We start from the raw sequence: 27,292 nt of genomic DNA, 5'->3' as shown, positions 1-27,292 counted from the left end.
CGAAAATGCCAATAGCAGAATGTTTGAATATTTTCTTTAACTTGAATGAAAAAAAAATTTCGAACGTCGATTTTTGATCTTTGAATGTCATTTCGATTTCCAAATTACTCATTTTGCAGGTTATGATGTCGCCGGACACCATTCTCTAGTTCCTAAGCATCGGCCTGGTTTTAGAAATACAAATTTTAGGGGGTTTTCTAAAAGTTTTTAGAAATCGGCAGCCACCACCTTGGATTTGAAAATATTGTCGAACATTCTTTGGATATCAACCTCCGGCCTCGAGACCTGACACGAGGACTTGAAAATCTTCGAACTTAATCATATTACGATGGTGCATGAAATATCTTGATTTCTTCATCAATTGACACAAAAGGGTTACCCTTCTTCTATTCAGTTCGTCTATGACAACCTCCTTTGTAAAAGAAATTCGTCTGCCAAGTTTGATAAAAATCGGTTCGGGCGGATTTCAAAATATGCACGGTCTCCAACATAAGAAGCGACTTTAGTGTTAATAAAGAAGTGGAAGCACTTAACAAAAATGTTTATTTAAACATTTATTTATTTATTTTATTTTTTTTTTGTCTGTTTAAAAATTTTCTTATCCTTTTTCTGTTGAATATTTTTGAATCCGAATTCCGATTACTTAACCATTGAAATATTTCTGTTACTTCTTTCTTTTTAAATGTTGCTTGTTTATTTTATTAAATCTATTTATTTTTAATTATTATATTTATTCGATTCACAAAGAATGATGCCTTCATAAATGACTTTTTGTTTGTCGAACTCTCAACCAATCGTTAGTATTAATATCAGATATACATATTCTCCAATTGAAGCAAATCCAAATTGTGTGTTCAATATTAACTTGGTGGTTCTTTTTAATATGATAATCGCCAATATTTTTTTTTAATCATATTCACGTATAACACGTATAAACCTTTTTTTTTCTTTTTATTGCTAAAGTTCACCTTCATTACTTTTCATTATACCTAATTTGATTATTCGGAGTAAAAGTATTCCAATTCTTGAATATTAACTCTTGTTTAAAATAAATAGAGCTGCTATTACGGGGAAAGAAAACAACTCTAAGTACTTTTATTGTTAGAGTGATTTTTAAACCGAGAAAAATCGAAGACTTGTACGACACCATTATCATTTCCAAGCCACTTTTATTGAAGTCTCTATCACTAAACCTCAACATAAGAAAATTTCTTTCTCCTCTACAGTCAAATGATTTTGCTTTCACTTCAATCCCCCCATGATAGAATGTTGCCTTTCTTCTGCAGTTGAACAGGTAGTTAATGCCTCTTTTATTGCAGATCTAACGTTAACATCCCAAATAAGCAATGTATTAACTTTTCTCTATGATACGACGCTACTAATGACTTCTGTGTGATATCACGGAAGTCGAAAGTTTATGATTGCCAACTAGCATTATGATACTGCAATGAAAGAATGTTGTAAATGTTGTTTTTTCATCTTCTGCGCAGTCCAGTACATAAACACTTCAATCAGCTTCGAACAGTGACCATCAATTCCCTATCAGGTTTTTAAAATAGTATTGCGTAGTAAGCAATACATAAAATGGCTCGTCAGGTGGGTTTTACATTAGATCATTTCTGCCGTTGATAATGCATTAAATAATTTTCTCATTGTTCGAAACTATCAAACACACAGATGGCCAATTGATCTTATTGTGCGTCGTCGTTCGGAAAATAAACACGCGAATGTTTCCTAGTTGTAAAAGTTAGTTTAGCTTACGCTTCCGATTATTTCACTCAAAGAGACTAGACGTATCGACTCTACAAAGAGGTCGGGAACAAAATTCGCGTTGCTCGTTAAGGTTTATGTCCTAAAATTGCTAACAATACAGCGTAAATTTTGTTTACTATCTTCCACACTTTGATTAATCTAAACAACTCCACCATCGTTCCCAACCCCAATCCCAATCATTGTTTTTTTTTCAACTTAATTAAGCACATCAATAGGGTCAGCAAGTGGTAATCAATACTCGGGCTACGATGTCGTTTCGCAAAGTGACACATCAGCGCTAACAAAAGCCCACGCTTAACTGCGACGAAATTAAACAACAAGAAAATAAAACGAACCCCAACATAAACCACGAACCACTTGCGGACGTTCCAAAAATAAAGTTTAAAGCCCTCCGAAAGTCAAAGTATACAAAGCAGCCCAAAACCTGTTTCAATTGCCCCACTTTTGGAGGGGCAGAATGATGTCCCGTTTAATAAAACTGGAGTCGCGCTGTTGAGCCGGCAGCTGAGCTAAAAGAACTCTGTAAAACTGATTCTGTCCGGCAAAGGTAGTACTGTCATCGTTTGCTCGATACATCTCAAGTCCTCTGTCTCAGCAAACATCGGTCCATCTTATTACGCAGCATCTGAAATGAGCTTCGCTTTCCCGCCAAAAACTAATATCTTCTTACCCTTCCTACGGATTCATGGGATTTGAAGAAAGTCACTTCTGTCGATTTCAATACGAAAAAGGCAACCGATTCAATAGTGGCCGTTGTGGGATATTGACATCCGAGGTGAGGTTCTCTTACTTGTCCGAATGAATGCCACGTCTAGACTTCTAATTTACGAACTTGTTAGGCTGCAGCAAAACGTAAATTATCGCAGTGTGTACTTATAGTACACTTGCAAACACCCGAAGGACCATGATGAATCGATCGACCCTTCGATCGACCTGAAGGTACACAATACCTCGTGATGTACGCGTTAAGGTTCGTTGTACTTTTTACGTCGCTCCTGTCGTTCCAGAGTTAAAGTTCTTACAAAAGAAGCACAGCTTCCAGTAACCAGCGAAACATCCCAGGGGCACATGGCGGGTGTGGAGAAAAACTTGTTTTCCAAAGCAAAGCCCATCCCGTAGAACTGCGCCTCTCCCGGCTGGTATCAGTCCGAGTGAAACGGAGAAGATGCTCGAAAAAGAAGTCACCGAGAAAAGAGGAGAGAACCAGCCAGTCATAGTTTGAGACACACTTGTGTTCCTTTCGTGCACCAGGCATCACGCGATCGCTGCTGCCTCATCACTATACAGGCAGCATCGGTCAGCCGAGCCAAACAACCGCGCAGAATAGAAGACACAAATCGGGTGGAGACGAAGGCGAAGTGAAAATCAGGAAAACCCAAAGAGAAAGAAAGAAGTCTTTTATGCGAGTTATTGTAGACTTTTAAAATGAAAAAAAAAATACACTTCTCGCAGGGCAGAACATTGTGCCCTCAGTTGTTCTGGGCTCAGTGCTTAGACGAAAACACAGAGCAAAACAAAAATGTGCATTCAGTCCTACCGGCGTCGGACGAGGAGAGCGTATAATTATAGAGTTTACTCCGTAAACAAAAAGAATCAAGCACTTGAACTTTGAAGAACCTCATCACGTTGCAAACTGTTCCGATGAATACGAAGCTGAAGTTCTCTTTGCGATCATTATTGATTTTGTTTCGTCTGTTCTTTGCTGTGCTGTTTGTCTGTAAAATTTGGTTATTTTTCCCTGTTCTAGACCATTTTCGCAATACATGCGATTTGCTATAAAAGGCACCATCAAATTATTCCAAAAATGGAGATTTGCGTTCTTTACTTAAATTACCTCAATTTTAGCACTAATTAGAAGTTCCAACAGTAAAGAAACCGATTTTAATGGACACTGCCGTGATTATCCCGTCGAAAGCAAAAGTGCTACAAAGAAATAACATGGTAATTACTCATAGTTTATGTGCTGCAATTGCTGGCGGATTCCGCGAAATGACGCTAGGGAACAGTCATTCGAGCTCAGCACATACAGCGTTAGAGTAGTAGCGCTCCTAGACTGCATGGCACCCATTTGCTACCTAACACTGGCTGGAATTCTACAGCCGTGACACTCAGGAGTTTGCCATATTTGTGTGCAGATCAGCCGCAAAGGTAACTGGACAGCACGAGAAAAAAACTTTCCGTTTGCCTCGAATGACGTCACTGTCTATTAACACGTTGCATCCATTGCATCATAATCGCTCTTTTTCCTGCTATTATCACTTTAAAGATCCAGCTGATAGTAATACGAAGGAGTGTGAAAAAATTACAAATAAAAGTTATATAACAGCAGAAAAAAATAATAAAACAAGTATAATGTTAACTGAACAGCTTAAAATGATACCTTGAAATAACTCGACACAAAGGGGCCTTACTGATGGTTACAGTAATTCTCCGATTTGAATAACATTCCCTCTACAATTATGGATAAGTCTACGTGTTGTCTGAATGTTTAAAAATAAATTTAAAATCGGAGTAGTTATCAACTACCAATCTTTCACTATCTATCTCTGTGTTCTGATGTTTACTTTCGATCAACAATTAGTTTCACTGCAGTTTATGTGTGCAAATCGGCTGAGAAAAAAATATCACTTACATAGCAGCAGAAACAATTATGGGTCACTTTTGACGTTCAGAATCATTTAGTCTATAAATCGTCAAAATACATCACAAAAGTTTTTTAATGTTGTAAAAGCTTGATAATAAGTTATTTTGGGCTATCATGCAAAAGTAATAAAAATAGCCAAAATATGAACTGAGTTACAACGTGCACCGTAAAATGTCACATTATTTCAATTACGGGAATTAAAAGAAATACCATGGCTAAAGAAAAGTAAATCAGTTTCGTGAGAATAGACGTATTACCGAAAAAGTTACCCATAATTGTGGAGGGACTAAACAATAGCCTATTTGCTTATTACCAATAGTATGCCAACGAGACAAATGTGAGAGCAAAAACACATGAACGAAAATCTACTTTCCTGAGGGAAAAGCAGAACTTGAACTAGAACACAAACTTGGACTTGAAATTAGGTTTGGATTTGGACTTGATCTTGGAGATTTGAGAACTTGGGGAAATGTAGACAGGGGAACTTGGAGGCTTGCATTTGGTGACTTGGTAACTTGAGGACTTGAAGTCTTTTGAAAAGATCTCATTAGGATTCGAGGACTTGGTATGGGTTTTTTACTTGAATTTCGACTTGGACTTGGACTTGGACTTGGACTTGGACTTGGACTTGGACTTGGACTTGGACTTGGACTTGGACTTGGACTTGGACTTGGACTTGGACTTGGACTTGGACTTGGACTTGGACTTGGACTTGGACTTGGACTTGGACTTGGACTTGGACTTGGACTTGGACTTGGACTTGGACTTGGACTTGGACTTGGACTTGGACTTGGACTTGGACTTGGACTTGGACTTGGACTTGGACTTGGACTTGGACTTGGACTTGGACTTGGACTTGGACTTGGACTTGGACTTGGACTTGGACTTGGACTTGGACTTGGACTTGGACTTGGACTTGGACTTGGACTTGGACTTGGACTTGGACTCGGACTTGGACTTGGACTTGGACTTGGACTTGGACTTGGACTTGGACTTGGACTTGGACTTGGACTTGGACTTGGACTTGGACTTGGACTTGGACTTGGACTTGGACTTGGACTTGGACTTGGACTTGGACTTGGACTTGGACTTGGACTTGGACTTGGACTTGGACTTGGACTTGGACTTGGACTTGGACTTTGATTTTGACTTTGATTTTGACTTTGACATTGATTTGGACTAAGACTTGCACTTGAACGTTTGGACTTGAAGACATGGACTTAGAGAAATGGACTTTGGAACCTGGACTTGAGAACTTTGGGACTTTGCAACCTTGGGACGCGGGGACTTGAAGATCTTAGGACTTGAAAACCCGACTTGAGAACTTGTAGATTTGTGGACTTAAGGACTTGAGGACGCGAGGTCTTGGGCTTGGTTTTGGATTTGAAGACTTGGACCTGGGAACTTAAACTTGAACATGGATATTTTAACTTGGACACTTGAAAATTTGAACATCAAAACTTGGACTTAGAGACTTGCAATTGAAGATTTGAACTTGCAGACTTGTACTTGAATCTCGACTTAAACAATCGCTTGGGCTTGGACTTGGGGACCTGAACTTGGGGACTTAAACACGAGAACCTGGACTTGGGGACTTGGATTTGGAGCCTTGGACTTGAGACTTGAACTTGGAAACTTGAAAACTTGAACTTGGATTTGGACTTAGGGTACTTGAAGATTTATACTTGAGGACGTTGAGACTTTAGGACTTTAGGACTTTAGGACTGGGAGACTTGAAGACTCGACATCTCAAGTCCTGCAAGTAGTTGAGGATTCGATAACTTGGTTTTGGTCTTGAGCTTGAACTTAGACTTGGACTTGGACTATGGCTTGAACTTGTTGACTTGGAATCTTAGACTTGGGAACTTGGACTTGTGGACTTGGACTTGAGGACTTTGAAACTTGGGAACCATGGGCCTCGGGCATTTGGACTTGAGAACTTGAAGACTTGAAGACTTGAGGGCTTGAAAACATGAAGACTCGAGGACTTGAACTTGGTCTTAGACTTGAACTTGGACTTGGGGACTTGGACTTGGGAACTTAGACCCGGGAACTTGAACTTGGAGACTTGGATATGGAGATTTTAGTTTGGACATTTGGACTTGAAAACTTAAACTTGGAAACCTGGACTTGGAGATTTGGACATTAAGATTTAACTTTGGAGACTTAGACTTGAAAACTTAACTCTTACGTGGACTTAAACATAGACTTGGACTTGAGGACCTGAACTTAGTAACTTGGACTTGGATACTTGGATATGAGGACTTGGATTCGAAAACTCGGACTTGGAAATTCGAGCTTGGAGACTTGGACTTAGAGAATTGGATTTTGATACTTGACTTGAACTTGGACTTAAACTTAGAATTGGATTTGGACTTAGGGACTTGAACTTGAAAACTTGGACTTAGACTTGAACTTGGAGACTTGGACATGGAACTAGGACTTTGGACTTGGATTTGAAAATTGGACTTGGAGATTCGGAGACTTGGAGAATTGGACTAGGAGATTTGAATGTGGAGACTTGGACTTGGACTTAAACTTATACTTCGATTTGGACTTGGGAACTTCAACTTGAAAGCTTGAAATTGAAAACTTTGATTTGAAGACTTAGACTTGGAAACTTGTACTTGAACTTGGACTTAAATAATGACTTGGACTTGGAAATGACATTTTGAACGTGGGGACTTAAACATGAGTACTTGGACTCGGATTTGGAAACTTGGACTTGGAGCCTTGGACTTGAAGACTTGGATTTGAAAACTAGGGGTTGAATTTGGACTTAAACTTAGACTTAGACTTGGACTTGGAGACTTAGGATTTATACTTGGGACTTTGGGACCTGGAAACTTGGGAACTTTAAGACTGTGGGACTTGAAGACTCGAAGTCTCGAGGACTTCAGAACTCAGGACATAAGGAATTGAGGACTTAAAGTCTCGAGAACTTGGTCTTGGTCTTGGGCTTGAACTTAAACTTGAACTTGGACTATAACTTGTTCCTGCTGACTTGGACTTGGGATCTTAGATTTGGAAACTGAAACTTGGAGACTGGGACTCGGGGATTTTTGGACTTGGAGACTGAAGACTGGGACTCAGGGACTTGAGGACTCGAGGACTTGATGACTTTAAATCTTGAGGACCTGAGGACTTGACAACTTGAGGACTTAAGGACTCGTGGACTTGGTCTTGGACTTGAACTTAGACTTGCAAACTTTGACCTGGGGACTTTGACAAGGGGATTTTGGAACTTGGGGACTTGGCAGCTTTGGGTCTTGGGGACTAGATTACTCGAGAACTTGAAAATTCGAGAACTTGGGGGTTTTGGAAGTTAAGGACTTGAGGACTCGAGGACTTCTTGGTCTCGATCTTGGAATCTTGGAATTGAATTTGGACTTGGACTGACTTGGACTTGGTGATTTGAACTTAGGGAGTAAAGGACTTGGGAACCTGGCCTTGGTCTTGGCCTTAGTCATAGTTTTGATCTTGGTCTTTGCCTTGGACTTGATCTTGATGTAGATTTTGCCCTTGGCCTTGATTTTGATCATAAACTCGGTCTTGATGTAGATCTTGCGGTCCAAATTTCGCTATTCAGTTAAATCCGTTTCGTCAAAATAAAAAAAAATACGGGGAAAGCGTGAAAATGTAATATGCAAATTAATAAAGTTCATAGCCGCCTAAAATTTAAAAAAAAATCCAAAAGGCAATAGAAAAAATCTTCAATAGTGAACATACCGACACAAAAAAAAACAAGTTAAATTCAAACATCAATCAATCAACATAGTTAGAATGAAACAGAAAAGGCTCAAAATCAAATAATATATGAAATGACCTTGAACAAAATTATTGGTGGAAAGCTAAATTTAAAAACTAACCGAAAATATACACAAAATGGTCACAAAAATTCATAAAGCATTTAAAAATTTTAAACTGGTAGAGAGACCTACAAGAGCAAACATCTAAACTGCTTACAAAAAGCAATATAAAAATTAGACCGCAAAAATTATAGAAGTAAGCCCGAAGCAATAAGATTAGCATTAATTTTAGTATAATCGACATGCTACGATGTTGATTAGTACAAAGTAACAAAAAACTAAGATTAAAATGGCTGTAATAATTGGACAGTGATGTAAAATAATTATGAAAAGAAGCTTGGAACAGAATTGTATGGTTTCAATAAAACAAAAAAAATCGATATCAATGCAGTGTGTGGTTTAAACTAAACTTACTGAGTAAATTAAAACAGCCAATGTTTGGAAACCGAAACAAAATATGACTCAATATTTCAAAGCAATAAACGCTCAATAAATGGCAAATGAGCAATTATTTTTCTTCTCAAAATTAAAAAAAAATTCTTCCTTTTTGCCTTATCATACAAAACCAAAGGAAAAGAGAAAAGTAATAGTTAAGATTTTTTGAAAACTTTTCGCAGACAGATTTGTTAAAATTAGTTTCGTTTCCGAATATTTTTCCAAAAACCGAATTTTAAAATAGATTCAAAACATATTAAAAACTGTGATGATTACACTGGTCAATACAGGTGCACTTCAAAAGCCGGTTCGACTGGTAAAAAAATTAAAGATTATAGCTATTCGTCCATTCCTGTTTGGTGTCCCTAGCCAATGACTTTTTTCAGAGACTTAAATGAATTTTCTCAAAAACATTACATTGAAGTGACGAACCCGGCGAGCAATTACTATGCGAACTCTTACGTATTTTTTTTTTTTAAGGGGGGATTTGTTAGTAGCTTAAGTAAATATTAGTAAATAATGAGTATGTGTGTCCAATCACAAATGGTGACTTCTCAACACTGTTAGAAATTTGTAATTCTAATTGTTAGGATTTGTTTGCTTTCGCAATTAGGACTTATCATTCGTAGGGATTTAAACCTACTTGTCAGAAAAGGGGAAGTAAACTTACAACTAACTTAATTGCTAACTTATTGGCTATAAAGAGAGCTTATCGTAGCAATTGAGGATTGCAACGATTTTTGTCGAAAATTGTTAATAATTTTATTTGACATAGTTTCTAATGGTTCAACACCAGTAAGTCTATGTAATTCGAGTGTACCAAACCAAGGAGGACGCTTCAAAATCATTTTCAGAATTTTATTCTGAATCCTTTGGAGCGTTTTCTTCCTTGTTGAACAGCAACTTGACCAGATCGGTACAGCATAGAGCATTGCTGGTCTAAAAATTTGTTTGTAAATCAAAAGTTTGTTCTTTAAACAAAGTTTAGAATTCCTGTTAATGAGAGGATATAAACATCTCGTATATTTGATGCACTTGGCTTGTATACTCTCAATGTGCTCTTTGAAAATAAGTTTTTTATCATAAATTAGTCCCAAGTACTTAACCTTGTCGGACCAACTTAAAATAACCCCATTCATCTTGACAACGTGATTATTGTTTGGCTTGAGGAAAGAAGCCCTAGGCTTATGCGGAAAAATTATCATTTGAGTTTTAGAAGCATTGGGAGAGATTTTCCACTTTTGCAAGTAGGAAGAAAAAATATCTAAACTTTTCTGCAAACGACTGCATATGACACGAAGACTTTTTCCTTTTGCGGAAATGCTTGTTTCATCGCAGAACAATGACTTTGTGCATCCCGGAGGCAAATCAGGAAGATCTGAAGTGAATATGTTGTACAGGACTGGACCCAATACTGAACCTTGAGGTACACCTGCTCTGACAGGAAATCTATCAGATTTTGAATTCTGATAGACAACCTGCAGAGTTCGATCAGTAAGATAATTTTTTAAAATTTTGATTAGGAAAATTGGAAAATTAAAAGTTTGCAATTTCGCAATCAAACCTTTATGCCAAACACTGTCGAATGCTTTTTCTATGTCTAAAAGAGCAGCTCCAGTGGAATAACCTTCAGATTTGTTAGCTCGTATCATATTAGTAACTCTGAGCGATTGATGAGTTGTGGAATGCCCATGGCGAAATCCAAACTGTTCATTTGCAAAAATTGAATTTTCGTTGATGTGTGACATCATTCTGTTAAGAATAATTCTCTCAAACAGTTTACTTATTGAAGAAAGCAAACTGATTGGTCGATAACTTGAAACTTCAGCTGGGTTCTTATCCGGTTTTAAAATGGGAGTAATTTTTGCATTTTTCCATAATTTGGGAAAATATGCAATTTTGAAGCAGCAATTGAAAATTTTCACTAAAAATTCCATTGTGCTCTCAGGGAGATGTTTGGTTAGTATATTAAAGATTCCATCGTCACCAGGTGCTTTCATATTTTTGAAATTTTTAATAATTGATTTAATCTCATTCAAGTTAGTTTCAATTATTTCTGCAGGTAAAAAATTCTGGGAAGAAATTAAATCAAATTGACCAGTGACTTCATTTTCAATTGGACTCACAAAATTCAAATTTGAGTTATGAACATTCTCAAACTGCTGAGCAAGTCTTTGAGCCTTTTGTTCATTGGATACAAGAAAACGTTCACCATCTTTCAAAACTGGAATAGGCTTTGAAGGTTTCTTAAGAATCTTCGACAGCTTCCAAAATGGTTTTGAATATGGTTTCAATTTTTCAACTTTAGTCTCAAAATTTTGATTTCTCAGAAGAGTAAATCTATGTTTAATCTCTTTCTGTAATTCTTTATAAATAGTTTTAAAAACAGGGTCACGAGAACGTTGATATTGACGTCTGCGGACATTTTTCAAACGAATTGGAAGTTGAAGATTTTCGTCAATTATTGGTGAATCAAATTTCACTTGAGCCTTTGGAACAGAATAATTCCTGGCATCAACAATTGCACATTTTAATGCTTCCAAAGCGGAATCAATATTCACTTCGTTTTGCAAATCAAGCTCATTATTGAAATTTCTCTCAATATGAGTTTTGTATCTTTCCCAATTAGCCTTGTTATAATTAAAAACAGAGCTCATAGGGTTTAAAACTGATTCATGCGATAAAGAAAAAGTTATTGGAAGATGGTCAGAATCAAAGTCAGCATGTGTGATCAAATTACTACATACATGACTTTGATCTGTGAGCACCAAATCAATAGTTGAAGGGTTTCTTACAGAAGAAAAGCATGTAGGACTATTCGGAGACAAAATAGAATAGTATCCTGAAGAACAATCATTGAATAAAATTTTGCCATTGGAATTACTTTGAGAATTATTCCATGAACGATGTTTAGCGTTAAAATCGCCGATTATGAAAAATTTCGAACGATTTCTAGTGAGTTTTTGTAAATCACCTTTAAAATAATTTTTGAGCTCGCGTGTGCATTGAAATGGTAAATATGCTGCGGCAATAAATAAAATCCCAAGTTCAGTCGAACTTCAATTCCCAAAGTTTCAATAACTTTCGTCTCAAGATGGGGAAGAGCACGATGTTTGATTCGGCGATGAATAACAATTGCAACTCCACCGCCGGAACCCTGAATCCTATCAAATCTATGAACCACGTAATTGGGATCATATTTTAATTTAATGTTAGGTTTCAAAAATGTTTCAGTAATAATTGCAATATGCACATTATTTACTGTTAAAAAATTAAAAAGCTCATTCTCATTGGCCTTCAATGAGCGAGCATTCCAATTTAATATTTTATTTGTTTTATTTAAAATCATTGCTAAATTTTAAATTCGAAACAATTTTAATAGTAAAATTTGTGCCTATTTGAATGGCTTCAAACATTGATTTTGCCTGCAACATGGCGTTCATAAGATCGAACATTGCCTGTTGCAAAAAAGAAAGTTTACCTGCCGTAATGGGCCCCAGGCAGTTGACATTAGAAAAAATATTTTCGGCAGCAATATTAGCTGGAGGTGTACAATTATTTTCTAGCCTGTTTTGCTTACCCATATAAACGGTCATTTTCGAACTACCAACACTAGGCGGTATAATGTTCGAACTACCTGTAACCTGTGCATAAGTTAAACGGGTATGCAAAGGAGTAGGTAAACTATGCGTCACTGGTACGCTTGGAGAATTTTGTTTTGAAGTTGGTTTTAATTGAGAAATTGAATTTTGTTTACCTTGCCTTGCCTTAACAATTGCTAACGGACTGGGCATTGATAAAAATTTGACATATGGTTGCCGTTACAATTCGCACAGCGAAAATTTTTACTCTCTTTCACAGGACATGTGTCCTTTTTGTGAGAAGAGTCTCCACAATTAAGACATTTTTGGTCCATGTTACAGAATTTGGAACCATGGCCATAACGTTGGCAAGTACGGCATTGGGTGATATGCTTTTCACCTCCGCCATACTTCCTATAAATTTCCCACTTTACACGCACATTATACAAAGCATGTGCTTTTTCAAAAAATTTTAAGTTGTTAACCTCATTGCGGTTAAAATGAATTAAATAATTAACAAGGGAAATTCCAGCTCTCTGACTGTTTTCGCCTCGTGATTTTTGTTTCATTAGAATTACTTGGGTAGGGGCTATGCCAAGTAATTCTGTTAAAGTAAGTTTGATCTCATCAACGGTTTGATCGTTGGTGAGACCTTTCAAGACAACCTTGAACGGCTTGGCGTTCTTGGTGTCGTATGTAAAAAATTTGTACATCTTGTCAGTTAAATACTGAACAAGACGATCACGACCCTTTACTGAGTCGGCTAATAAGCGGCATTCACCTCTACGGCCAATCTGATAGGTAACTTTAAGGTCAGAAACAAACGTTGATAGTTCCTTTTTGAATATATTAAATTCAGAAGAAATAGTTACCACAATAGGTGGAACTTTCTCCTTTTTTAAAGATTTTATATTTTGTATAGTTTCAATATTAATAACTTCCATTCCACCAGCTTCTTGCTCAGGCAAAATATCAAAAGGATTGTCACTACAGACACTCGATGTGTCAGAAAGAGATGCCTCTCTTTTCCTCCCCGCAGCGATGCGAGGTTTCTTTTTCCGTCCAGCCATTTCAGGTGATACGAAAAAAGTTAAAACAAATGTTAAATTCAAAAGTAGGTAGTCTTGAGAAAGACTGATGGGAAATAACTTTCAGGTAGTCTTTAAAAGACACACTGACAAAACACAAACTTTGAAGCTATAGGCAGTCAAAGACCAGTCCACAAGCAACCGAAAAAACGTCTGATCTGTAGGACAGTTCAAGACGCACTGTGACGAACTCTTACGTAAGTTTTCGCGTTTTGGTAATGGCTGTGGGTAGGTACCAAAATTCATAGGAATGGTTGAATAGCTATAATCTTTCATTATTTCCGGTTAATGAAAAGACTTTCAATTCGTCAAAATATACTTGAACAGTAGCCACTAAACACCAACTCAATTGTCAGCGCAATGACGTCTGCCTGCCGGAATCTCTTTATTCGTAACGCTCGTCAAGGGACACATCATTCAGAGAACCGGTCGGCGGCATTCAGCGACTGCCGATGATGCAAAAATGCTACGCTCGATGACATGGTAGAAGTATTCCCTTACGGGATTGATAGATGAGAATTTTAATTGTATCTGCCATTAGCATTAGCCACAGCTCCGTAATTTAATGACGCACTGCTTGGAATGGGACAACGCCGGATGAAAGATCGACCAGTGGGTTGGGATACTAATCGATTAGGACTGATTATATTTCGTTATCATCGTAGAAAGAGTAACTCGGTTCCCAATGAGATTTGCGTCCTTTTGTTAGCATAAGCCATAACTATCTTCTAAATGCCGCACATTCCGCAGTGTTTGATGTTCATTGCCTGCCACTTTAATACAAATAATCAAAGCCTGATTGACCACTAATGAGGTGCAATTTGCTGTTTCCCACCCATCATCGCGTGTGAAAAACGTGAAACCAAATTTATCATTGGCAGGAGGATGCAAGTCATGTGCTGGACAACGCAACCCGAGTGTGCGGGAATCGTACGCTTCAAGGATATTTGTTTTAAGCGAATAAGCCCAACAAGTGCCAGGTCAGGGAGTGAGTAAAGCCGTTGACTGACTCCCTCCCGAGAATAAGTGAGCGAACATACGTGCACACGATAATTAGTGTGGCCGGCGAAGAAAATCCTCAGCCGCAAGCTGACACTTGCACTGTTATTACAAACAATCTCCAGCTTGGAACGTGAGTTGGGACGAGGACACGCGGCTCATTATGAATGAATGGACCGAGTGTTGATTCAAACACTTCTCGCTGTCGGGTTTATTGATTAGCCACGGTTGCCTGTGGAATCAAGCTAATCGACAATGGAGACCGATTTCCACGGCATGAATTATGCTTAGCGAACCATGAAACTGATATTTTATCTTATTTTTGATGCACTTTAAGTGCCAATGATATTGTTGCTAGGAAAAGGCGCAGCTGAGCAGAATATTGAAGGCTTTTTCTACCGAAAGCACGTTCAGTGCGTAACATTTGAAAAATAATGAACTATTCGGTTTCCCGGTAGAATTTCAGCCGGAATGTCAGAAATTTCCTTTTCCATTCATCGTTCGTTACCATTACCATTATCACCCGGTCCGGACCGGCTCGTTATAGGATGCTTGGAATGTCGCAGTTATTAACAAAGTCAAGCGTGAAATGCACATGTTCACAGGGTGACTCACAGTCGCACTGAAAACCGCTTGCTACCCTATATTGCAATATCGGATGAAGATCTCCAGCAAACGCTAACCTTTTGTTCTATATGTATTTTATTCCCCTTCTCTCATTGCAGATACCCCCTCGACACCGATCTCACAGTCACCGCAGAGTACGTCCTGCAGTCCGTTCACCACCGGCTACTACAGCGGCCAGGTGTTCTTCCCGCAGACCCCGAACGCGGTGCACCGGACCCCGCCGGGTGGCATTGGCGGACGGGGCGGGGTGTTCTTCGGACTGCCGACACCGAGTCCCAGTGGAAGCAGTAGCCATAGCAGCCAGCACAGTGCCAATAGCCCGGATACGCCATCCTGTTCGTCGGCAATTTTGTGAGTATTATTTTTTTGTTTATTACTGTTATTTTTAAGTAATTCCAAGCATTATAAAGAAAATTCAATGTTGCTTCATTTATCACTCCCTATTTTGATTGATCTTTATACATTTTTTCGGTTTTGATAGAGATGTCATTTCAAGACGTTATTCCGTTATTAAAAATGATGGTGACTTTCCCGAGAGTTGCTATTGGTACTAATAAACAAAGTATAATATGTTGGGAAGAAAAGTTGTAAAGGGTGAAAAAATGAAAAAAAAACATAATTATAAGAAGTCCATATCTTAAAAAGTGCCTCTTATTTTTTTTCTGATTTGCAACATTTGCCAGAAATTCATAATTTTATAACAAAAACACGAATAAATTCATCTAACAGTTTAAAATTGGTCTCTCTCATACGGGATTTATTATCTGTTGAAATAAATTAGAACACACTACAACATCAACTCGGAAATCTAATGGCCTGATTAATTCTGCGTCATTTATTTCTAGCTTTGAATAATCTTTAAAATCAAATGGAGGAATTACGCAGCAGTTCTATGTTGAACTTGAATATACTTAACTTTGAATTATTTTCGACGAGAACATCTAATTATGATAGTTTTGGTTATATTGGAATTTTTCCGTTTGCTTTTCAAATTATAACTGACAGTGTACTGCCACTTTTAGAATAATATATATACAGTAATTACCCAATCATATCACTCCCCGATTTTGTTTGCCCCCGATTTTATCACTTCTTTCATCGATATTATCATCATATAACATTTCATTAAAAAAAGAGACAGGGTTAACTGATTTTCCATTCAAATCCAATACTTTAGTAGGGGAAAGTAGGTAAAGACAGACACTGCGGGTAAGATGGACACTTTTAATATTTCACAAACTAGAATGTATTATGATAGTTGAGTGATGCGAATACCTTCTCTATAGTGTGTTAATGCTTTTGAGTTGCGTTATCGGTTTTCAGCAAGCAAACTGTCAAATTTGTAAGTAAAACAAAGAATATTTTCGTGAACGCGCAATTTGATGTAATTTTTATTCCACGGAAAATAGTGAAAAACTCGTGAAACTTACGTGTTTTCATTTGTTCACAATAGTAAAGTGATTAATTAGTCTTTCCTCGGTTTTCTAGTGAAAATCCAGCAGATTTTCGATGTTCGGTTGAAGAGCTACGATCGTTTGAAAAATTTACAACCAGGTCGGGCAAGACGGACACACTAAGGTAGGGAAAGATGGACACACGGATTTTCCAAGAATTTTCACATGTAGCATCTGTTGTGTACTACAGATGTTCACAAAGTACACCCGCGAAAGAAACCAGCAGATATTAATCTTTTAGCAGTTAGAACAGTCCATATAGGCGGAGAATTTTCGCTTTCATCGAAACCCATCCTCTCAAACTGTTCACGTGATGTATAGATGGACTCTAATAACGTAGAGTAATGTATGGCCAACACTTAACACATAAATCAAAAGAATACTTAACGTACTACATCTATTATGTGAGTGTCCACCTTTACCTTCGTAGTGTCCATCTTACCCACCCCAAGTGTCCGTCTTTCCCAACCATGTCAAAAAACAGCAATTTGTAGTCTTATTTTTGAAGACCCAAAACACATAAAACTTGGAGGAAGTTCACTCATACCAAAAATGATTATGAAAACACATGACCTTAAGTTTTAATTTGTATGACTACTGCGATCTAAATAGCAATGCCTAAGTAATTATTTAGATTAAACCTTAGGGTGTCCGTCTTTACCTACTTTCCCCTACTTTTGCACAGTTTTGTGTAGAATAACATCATTCTGGATATAGTTTACACTGAAAACTCAACCATTTGCACAGTGTTTTATTTTGGCGTTTTCGTTCGATTAATTAATTAGTGATTCAAATATTAACTATAGCCATTACGTATATTCATAAAATTTGTAAGCATCCTTCCCGTTAGCTTGTATTTTCAGCATTATTTATTATTATTCAGCAAAAACTCGTATAGGTATTTCTGAAATTTGAAAAGACAGAAATTTTGTGTCTTATACGGAGTTACATGAAATTTTATGATCTAAAACTATATCGAAAACTGCAAAGCTTTAACGTGTAAGAATAAAAAGTTGGTGTCGAAGCGCCATCTCTGCGGCCAAATCGCGTACTAAACTAAACGTCAAATTGAAGCTCTTATTACACGGAGAAACTTTGCTGAAAACTGCATATCGATTGGATCGAGTATCAGAGTACTGGACTATGTATTCCATGCAATAAATACATGGCAATTGTATTTTTATATTAAACCTAAGGTTATACTCAAAATAGAATATCACAAAAACACAAAAAAAAACATCTCCCAAAATTTCAGAAAACAAAGATTTTTGACGCACTCTATTTCTATCGAGAAAAAATTTGTAAGAAATTAATTTGAGCGAACTCATAAAATTACGACAATAAAATTATGGCAATATGATTTTTTGTAAAAACATGAGAAATTTAAAACTATTTTCGTGAAAATGTGAGACTCATATTACCTGTGAGATTGACTCATATTTCCTCAGAGTGATAAGTGTTTTCAACGTAAAAATTTCTAGGGAACACGATAAAACTATCAAATTTGAAATAGAATTGACTGTATTTGCCGCAAAATGCAAATTTAGTTTTAAAATGCAAAAGTAATCTATCTGGTAACACTTCCGGTCAAAAATGATATTTTTTCTGGATTCTTTGGTTTATTTCCTTCAAAAATCACCAATCAAAATTTTCAAACACCTCACGTCTATAAATTGTAAGAAAAGGGTGAGAGAGGTTTCAAGCAAAAGTTTGTTATTTTTCAACATCACCAACACCAAAATTGGGATTTTCCAAAGTGACACTAGCTTAATAATTCCCTCAACTTTGAGCAATATATGTGGAGGTCATGTCCAATTGGTATGCAGGTTTGTCATTTCTCCTCAGATAATCGCTAGCGTGTAGGAGAATATCTTTCACTGCGAAAATAACTGCTCTCACACTGGTGAGCAAATCGACGCACCGGGTTCGCCACAGAAGGCAGAATCACGAAAGGCAGAAGCACGAAAGGCAGAATCATGAAAGGCAGAACTCTATGACCGTACACATATGGCAGAATATTTCAAAAAGCAGAATTTTGAAGGGCACGAAAGGCAGAATCACTGGTAGCAAAACCTGACTCACGAAGGCCAAAAGCGTGATGGCGAATTGGTGCAAATCCTGGTCAAGGTATCAAAGCTGCTACTCTACATTTATTATTTAATATTATTTGGTAACCAGACATAATAACTGGTCACACAGAAATGACCAGTTTTGATAGGAGGTGCAAATCAAGCCTAATTATTAGATCCGAAACGCGCAAACTGGTTTGGCTCAGGTCCTTAAGTCTCTCACGGCATCGCGGAGAGTAATTTTTCGATGTTAGGTATAACTTACACTAGTCTCAACGGCTTGTTGGTTATAATTAACATAAAACAATTCATGCGGCGAAGACGCATAATCGAGGGCAAGGAACCGAGGCGGCACAAAGCCGCCGTGGTTTCCGCGGTCCAAGCCGGCCGCCAACCCGCCGTCGGAAGCGTCGGCCCCTCGCATACAAACAACTGATCTACTGGTTTTCTAGGATTATTCAAACAGGTTTTCTTTCCCTTAGTTAAGTCCGAACGAGCGGAGCGAGTAAGGACAGTATACACTTGGACAATAGAGTCGTCCAAAGGCCGCGAGTGTGTGTTGTTAAAAAGAAAATAAACCATTTTTTAATTCTGCCATTCGTGCTCTTTGTGATTCCGCCATTCGTTATTCTGCCTTATGAAATATTCTGCCTTTCGTAATTCTGCTTTTCGTGATTCTGCCTTTTGATTTTCTGCCTTTCGTAGGAGACCCGACGCACGTGCTTGAAGAGAGCAGCGAATTGTGTGTATCTGAGGAGCTTGCAAAAAAAACACCGTGGCGGAATCTGAAATATCTCTCCGGAGAGATAATAAATTACTGTGACCTTTCTCACAAGAAAGGACACTACGCTCGATAAGTTCACAACAGAGCTCACTGCAACGCTTTCACTGCGTGTTTCCTAAGTATATATCAAATAAGGGGAGCATGTAGGTAGGAAAGTCGATTGCGTTATTTGCTTCGTATCTCGAAATTGAAAAAAAGATTCAGTTTTCTTTCCAGTCACGCATGTCTGCATGCTATTGAATTTATCTCAGCATTGCGCACCGCCGTGTACTTCTGTGTATTTTTATTACAGTGATTCACCACTAAGCAGAAACTGTATTATTTTTCTGCGAGCGGCAGAAATACAGCACAAAGCAGAAGGAAGAAGTTTGGTGCAAAAAATTGCTATACGCAGCGCACATGCTGGACAAGAAATAAGCGGTGCATATTCACACTGCTCTCTCCACATATTGAGGTGTATAACAAGCCAGCTGGTATGTAAAGCAGAAATGAAATTACCAATATTCAAAATTGAATTCTTGGTTTATTGCATTCGCACCGTTCGTCGTTTTATGGATTGCATAATAATCAGAATCGAATCTAAGAGCATCAGACATATCTCGAATATTCAAATTCTTATATTTTTTTGGTTCTTAAACTAAGGTAAGGAACGGCATAAGCAGTAGCGCCTATTTTAATCAGTCGAAGAAAACAGGCCTCAAACTCCTGAATTTTGATCAATATCGACAATTTCAATGATGGTAACGAAAACTTTGATTGTCTAGCTGTCTTACGAGTATTAGTATGTTGGAATTTTATTTTGAATGGATTTATGTTTAGAGTAGAGAGAAACCAATTGTACCTGCATTACCTGCAAGGTGGACTGTCACTGATTGATCCAGAAGCTAAAATGAAAGCACTGTTTATTAAAAACGGCCAAAGATGGAATTTTTAGATAGGAGAATTACCTTCTGGATTTTCGCGTTCCACAACCACTAACGAAAAATGCTCGGGAATGGATGACGATAGCTTTAGATTTGAAGAGTAGGTTACACTTAAATTCAACGAAACTGTTGTACGACTATTTTGTCGATTTGAACAATTGTGTACCAAAAATAGAAGAAGAAATTGGTTCTGATTGGATTACAGTATGGGAGAACATTAGTCATAATTTACTAACAATGGAAGATCGATCAATACTGTTTTGCTTTATAAACAATTTAATTCCAACTGGTCAGAAACTCCTAGCTTACAACATTCGAAAGACATCACAGCCATGTGTTACATGTGGTGCAATAGACAATCTAGACCACAGACTTAAAAAGTGTCACGGAGCAAGTAAAATTTGGAACTGGGGCTGTCAGGTCATCAGGACAAGAATTGGTGTGTTAGTTAACGACATTGGAGATATAATCTCCCACAAAGTATGTTTGAAATCTAAACAGCAGAAAGCTGCTTTGTGGTTGACAATACGTGTTATCGCATTTAACCTAAAGAATCCAGATTCTAATTTATTTGTATTTAAACGACAGTTAAGAGAATTACGGTGGAATAATCGGCAAATGTTCACAAAAGAATCCGGAACAGTTGATCACGAGGATAGGATTAACCAATCAAGTACCTTTATAAAAATTATTAAATGTAATTATAAATAATAAAAAATATATAAAAAATACCGTTAATCACAAAGCATTCTGTGAACAATCACCATTTGAAACAAGTCGACCTATATTGCAGCCATTCAGGAGCTACTTCGGGTGCTGAAATAAAACGCCTGCAAAACATATGGAAACTGCTTAAAATAGGTTAGAGGGGAATGGAATAGTGTCCCTCGATTGGTAACTTTTATTGTTTATTGTTAAAGTTTGCTAACTTAGTTTTACAACCTGAAAACAAGTTTTAACACAGAAAAAGATAGAGAACAGATTGATTTACTTCTGTTTGAATTTCACCCAACATATTTCGAGTATCTCGTCTCAATACACAGGCGGTTCCTAAAGCTGCTTAGAATATTTTCCCTACCCTATTATAAGTTTCGATTTCTGCATTCGCAACATCTTCGCACGTTGCTACTTCCAAAAGATCTAGTCAATTTTGAATTCTTGATACCTTGATTTCGTTTTTTTAGGATCTTTCAGCTAGTTCTGTAAAACATTTGTTATTTGAATTTTCAAAGATTTTCGTATTTTCGCGTTTTTGAATTCGAATATTTTAGGAATCTTAAATTTGAAGGTTTCTGAATTTGTCTAGACTTATTTTTTCCTCACGATTATTCAGATTTTTTGAGCTAATGCGTTCAGCCTTGTAACATTTTTCTAATTCAATTTAATTGGATATTCACTGACAAGGTTGGTTTTTTTCTATTTTTTCCTGATTTTTATCTCGATTCGCAGGTGGAAATAATACTGCCCTTGAGTCTTTTCAAAAGTATTTGGCAGACATAATTAAAATTTTTTACAAGAGAGGTTTTTTTGCGCAGATTGAAATGAAATTTACGTGTTTGATGGAAAAATGCGCATTTTGAGAATATTGAGGAGAGAGGCAGGTTGAGAGAGAGCAACCCTAATCAATGACTATCCTGTAACAAAACGAAATTAGAAACTCTAAAAACGAGTTGTGTTGTAGTAGAGATATGCAGTGCAGAAGAATCTAAAGAGAGAATAGGAGAGAACATTTTGAAAGACTAAGTGTTTTCCTGCGATCATGCGATATCGCTTACCGTGCAACGCACGTGCTGTTTAAATTAACCGTTGCGTAGTCAATGGTCAACTCGAAAATGTTATTTAGGTCAATGGAAATCGACTTTTCGAATTTCTTTTAGCAGTAGGTTTCAAAAGTTTTGTATTCTCGAAAAAAGGTCCCCATCCAAGAGTCCAGCTCAGTCGTGCAATAGCTTCTTTCCCTCAGACCTTTGCAATCGGACTGATGAAAGTCATGCCCCAAAGCGATCAAAGTTTAAATTTTTTGACCGATGAGAATAAATATAACATGTTTAAAATCGAATTTTTTTTTTGAAAGAATGTTAATGTACTTTCTGGAAATCAGATAGTTTTCAAGCTGGAAGACAGAAAGTCGATTTTTGGAAAAAGACAGAAAATTGAGACAACACCAAATATCGAAGGTTTCAACAATTTCTAGGCATTTCTTCATTAGTCATGAAAGTGAAACTTTGATCTGAGACTTCACATCTGGACGTCCGATGAAACTGAAATTTCATGTGTGCATTTTTCGAGAAGACAAAGCTTTTGAACCTGGTGAGTCGAACCCCAAATCCCTTCATCTTTGGCTACATCTTTGTTACGTTTTTTACATCATTGTTTAGTTCTTGAATTTTGTGAATTCTTCCATCTTTTGTTCTCTAATTGCCGATCAATTTCCGTCTATTGTTGTATAACTTGAACAATTTTCAACCGACCATTTTCCTGCCATTTCGCAGGTATTGTTTGAAATTCAATAATTTAATAAGTTTATCGATTTAAACGTAAAAGACGGTTCGAAGCTGGTTGTGTTCAAAACATATTATTGTAACATCAATTAGTGAACACAAAAGTCAGTCCGAGCGTATGGCTCAATGCAGCTGATGTCCATGTAAAACTTTCCGTCGGAAATCGTGTCGATCTTTTGACACTGACTATAACAGTTGCAAGATTCCATTGAAAATCAGTTCGACGCTCAACACTTGTGTCTGAAATCATCTGTACCAATGGCACTCAAACGCTGGAGAATTCATTAGATTGCTGCTGCGAGTCGGAAGTCAAGTGAAAAATTGGCATCGATATTAATCTCTCATTGTTAGGCATAATGTTCCACAAAAAAGTTGTTATAATTTTCTTAACAAGCTAATTTTTACCCTCCTCTCGTCCGTACAGCCATCAGTTCCCGACGAGCTTCTCGACGCCCAGTAGTGGAACCAGTCCTGCCATTGTTGCCGCGTCCACCTCATCCTCCTCTTCCACCGCATGGAACGACGAGGGAGATGAATCGAGTGAGTCCGACTCGTCTCAGCCTTCGTCCGGATGTAGTTCGCACTGCTTGGGCCTTCCGGCACTACACGGTCATCCGCACCATGATGGGAGTGGCAGCAGCAGCAGCAGTAGCGTCAGTGGCGGAACAATGGGCCTAATGGCCCCAAACAACAACGCTGGGTTTATTCCACCCCATCTGGACTACATGGCAGGTCGTGAACAGCTGCAGGAGTTTGCCGGCAAAATCCCGCAGCGCAAGAAGAAGTCCAAGGCAAACAAGTCCAGGAAATCGAGAGTAAGTATCTTAGGGTACCGGGAAAGTCTGTCCGCGCGAATCGGCAGAGATAAGAGATAATTATTTCATAATTGCCACGAGACACGAATCTCGATGGATGTATGAATGCGAGAAGCTGTTTCGCATGTGGAACTGCGCGCCGCTCTGTACGTCACGGTTCGATTCGGTTCTTGCGACCACAGATGCACGGATTGCAGTTGAAGGGTCGTACTTGGTCGTGCAGTGTGAAATAATCTGTGTGCTACATATAAAAAAAGCACTTTTCAAAAGTATAACATCACTTGGACAAATCAAGCAATTTTGTTTTCGATTTAGTGCAAACTTTTTAACGGTTAGATGATAGCTAATATAAAAACTTTCACTGCTAGTATAACTAATTATCTTCGATGGAGTTCCTTCCTACTTTCTTCACAGAGTTTGATTCACAATTTGTGGTGTAAGGGCACGGTGCAGGTGTTATAGAGTAGGAAGTGCCCTTCTATTTCAACCCTTGCATCGTAAAATGTGTGGCAGTGATGGCAGTCGTGCGTCCTCATTACTCTTTAGTGCACACACATGGCTTGACTAAACGTACATTCATGCAATTATCCTCGCTATTTCCATTCCGCTCCAGCAATCGCAGTGTCCTACCAGCTGGATGTGCTTACGTGAAACGAACGTTTCCAACAATATGTTGACAATAATGTGCTGGAAGAGATGTCAGCTCAACAAGCGGTATTTAGAAATACTTTGTGTTATGCAATTTTTCTAACAGACAATTTTATTTGGATTACACTAAGAAAACGTTTAAAAATGAGCCTCAATAATGTATAAAACATGCCTGAAAATCTCTTAAAGTACACAAATAGACTAAGGGTACTGCATTGTCCATTCTGTACAGAGAAAAACTAACGAATAATATATATGGGTCATTCCATATGAAGTGTACATGCCACTTGGACACGACCATCACAGATTTTGCTCAAAGTTGGGGAAATTATTCATCTACTGTCTACTTGGATAAATACCAATTTTGGTAACGCTTGGAATACCCCCCGCTCTCTAGGACCCCCCTCTTTATTGCAAAGTCACGCAATTTTTGTCAAAAATCTCTTTTTTTCTTTTTCTTACAATTCATAGACGTAAAATGTCCGAAAAATACTGATAGATGATTTTTGAAGAAAATAAACACAGGAATCCAGAAAAAAAATATAAGTTTTGACCAGATAAATTATTTTTGTATTTGAAAACTAAATTTACATTTTTCGGCAAATGCAGCCATTTTTATTTTAAATTTGATAATTTCATCGTGTTCCTTGGAAAATTTCATATAAAAAACAACTATCATCCCGAGGAAATATGAGCCAATCTCGAGATATAACATTTTACGAAAAAAGTTGTAAACTTCGTAATTATTCTATTTTATAATTTATAGACGTAAGACACGCGAAAAATAGTGGTGGTGAATTATGAACAGAAGTGTTGCCAGATAGATTATTTTTGTATCTTAAAATTAAATTTGCATTTTTCGGCCAATGCAGCTAATTTTATTCTAAATTTGATGGTTTCATCGTATTTCTCGGAAAATAGAGTACCGTCTGCCGGGGTGAGATTGTGCCAAAGAAGGATACGTTTTTGTTCCTTAGCTTGTAATGCACTCATTTATGGCAATGATTTTCATCCAAATCACGCCAATGCACACTTAAATGTCTAGTTAACGACTGCCGCAAATATGGTTAAGTTACAATAAACTATAATTTTGCTAAAATTAAATGAACTTTGGCCTAATCTCATTATAGCTTGGCACAATCTCACCCCAAAACGGCTCGAATAGTGTACAGTTTGGAAAAACATTATTTCCTGAGGCAACACCGATTCAATGCATAATATTTTATCAAATATGACTGAAACAACACCTTCTCTCTCTTTGAACGTCCAATTCATCGTTTATCGCTCATAACGCTAGTGCCAACATCGCAGCTGCTAAAAAAAAATCGAAGCAAGCAAGTATATTTATATAAAAATTGTTTTGATATAGATATTGTTTCCCGTCACTTTTTTTTCTCGTTCGAAAAGGGATATGACCTCAGTAGCCCATAACAATTAAAATCCGTCCACAGGATTTTAATATTTAGAGCTAATTGCCTATATTATAACTTTTGAATAACAAGTAAAATAAAAAACAGTAATAGAATATTATTATAACACTTTTGTTTTGTAAAATAACTAAATTCATAAAACCAGTCATGAGCCCCCCCTCCCCCCCCGTCAAAAATCTGTCCACGTGGAATGTGGTGGCCCCTGACAGAAACTTTAAAATTAGTCCTAGTTATCTGGGTCCCCATTAGGCGGGGAAGAGGGGGGTTGAGTCAGTTACGTAACTGAAATGTATTTTAATTCTCCGCACTTCATATTAATGGCGGTATCACTACTGAAGTCAGTGATACGCTTATCATTCATATCCGTGCTTGTGTGTAAGTTTTACCTTTCTGTTTCAAGCTTACTACTCTACTATACCGAGCCTCTGTCCCTCCTACCAATATCGCCTAATTACAATTCCCTGGAGAGAACTTTACGTCATTTGTGTACGACACCTTAGTAGTATTATGCCAGGTGTTATTGCTTTCGAAATTTTTGTTGGGATTGGATTCGTCATCGGTATCACAAAATTCCCTCCGCAGTTCCATTTCTTGTCTATAAGACCCAATAAAAACACAGTTTATACATTTTCGATGAACAAAACAGTAATTAAAAAGTAGACTTTAGAATTCAAAAATACTGTCATCAGCGTCTGTTTTCCAGCTTTCCCAGCAACTTTACGTTAATGACCAACCGACGTTAATGACCAATCAACGGGTTCTGTTCTCTAATAGAAGTTTATTAGTTTCTCTGAATTTCACATTAAATAAACTTCTACACAAAAAACTACAATGAATACACCCGCCACCAGTTTTTGTTGTTGTTTGCCTACACTTAGAAATTAAAAATTAATGGTGTCAACTAATTTTGAGTTATGAGATCGAATAAGCAAAAAAAAAAAAGATTATTCATGATTTATAATGATTTTGGTGAAGCTTACAATATTACGGGTTATGAAGGATAAACTGCAACGCAAGGTTTTGAAAACAATTTTTTTTAAAAAACCTACATGGCTGTAATTCTAACAAATTACAGTGAATAAAGCAAGGAAAAATTGTTATACAACATCTCGTGGTGAGGACCGATAAAAGTTCATAAATGACGGTTGTAGTAGTTTTTTCTGCGAAGATCTTTCAATATTGATTAGTTAATTACGGGCAAACAAATGAAAACCCTGTTTCAATCCACAGTAGAAAACAACACTACCACTTTCCGGCAACCTAGTTCACAACGAGGAGGGAACCCCTGCCCGGAGGGATTCTGCGACGCTAAGCGTCGTCGTCGCATCTGACGACTGAATTAGGTCAATAGTCCTCCTTTATAATTACCGTGGTGTGGCAGAACTCGGCTCCTGCTGGTCATCGATGCTAGCACAGTTACCTAATTATCTGCATATGAACCTTAACAATAATGATGATAATTCAAAACGGTGTGCAAGAAGTACATCAATCGAAGCTACTGGGCACCCAGGATAAGGTACGAGAGTACGAGCAAAATCGGTTTTCTATGCAACGGAAGCGCGCTGATTGAGTCGATGATGAAGCATATCCCCTACAGCATGGGTTAGCTTATCGGTCGTGGTACGTGGAGTATCGGCCCCGGTATCGCTGATTAAATGTGGATAATAAAAGAAGTCCGAGAGAGCATACGATGACTTTTAGCTCGAGAGTTA

The 27,292-nt window shown here is 37.5% G+C and overlaps 1 protein-coding gene across 1 annotated transcript in view; it reads left to right on the top strand.

Annotated features, from left to right (window-relative positions):
* Positions 1-27,292, top strand: part of LOC129730103 (nuclear pore complex protein DDB_G0274915-like) — a 174,983-nt gene that overhangs the window by 132,614 nt on the left and 15,077 nt on the right. The window contains exons 2-3 of the mRNA XM_055689155.1: positions 15,055-15,307; positions 23,112-23,502. Coding sequence (XP_055545130.1) covers positions 15,055-15,307; positions 23,112-23,502 — 644 coding nt within the window. The remainder of the gene's footprint in view (positions 1-15,054; positions 15,308-23,111; positions 23,503-27,292) is intronic.

Source organism: Wyeomyia smithii, chromosome 3 (genome assembly GCF_029784165.1).
Source record: "Wyeomyia smithii strain HCP4-BCI-WySm-NY-G18 chromosome 3, ASM2978416v1, whole genome shotgun sequence".
Classification (NCBI taxonomy): Eukaryota; Metazoa; Arthropoda; class Insecta; order Diptera; family Culicidae; genus Wyeomyia; species Wyeomyia smithii.
Note: the sequence above shows the minus strand (reverse complement) of the source record. Positions and strands in the feature narration are given on the sequence as shown.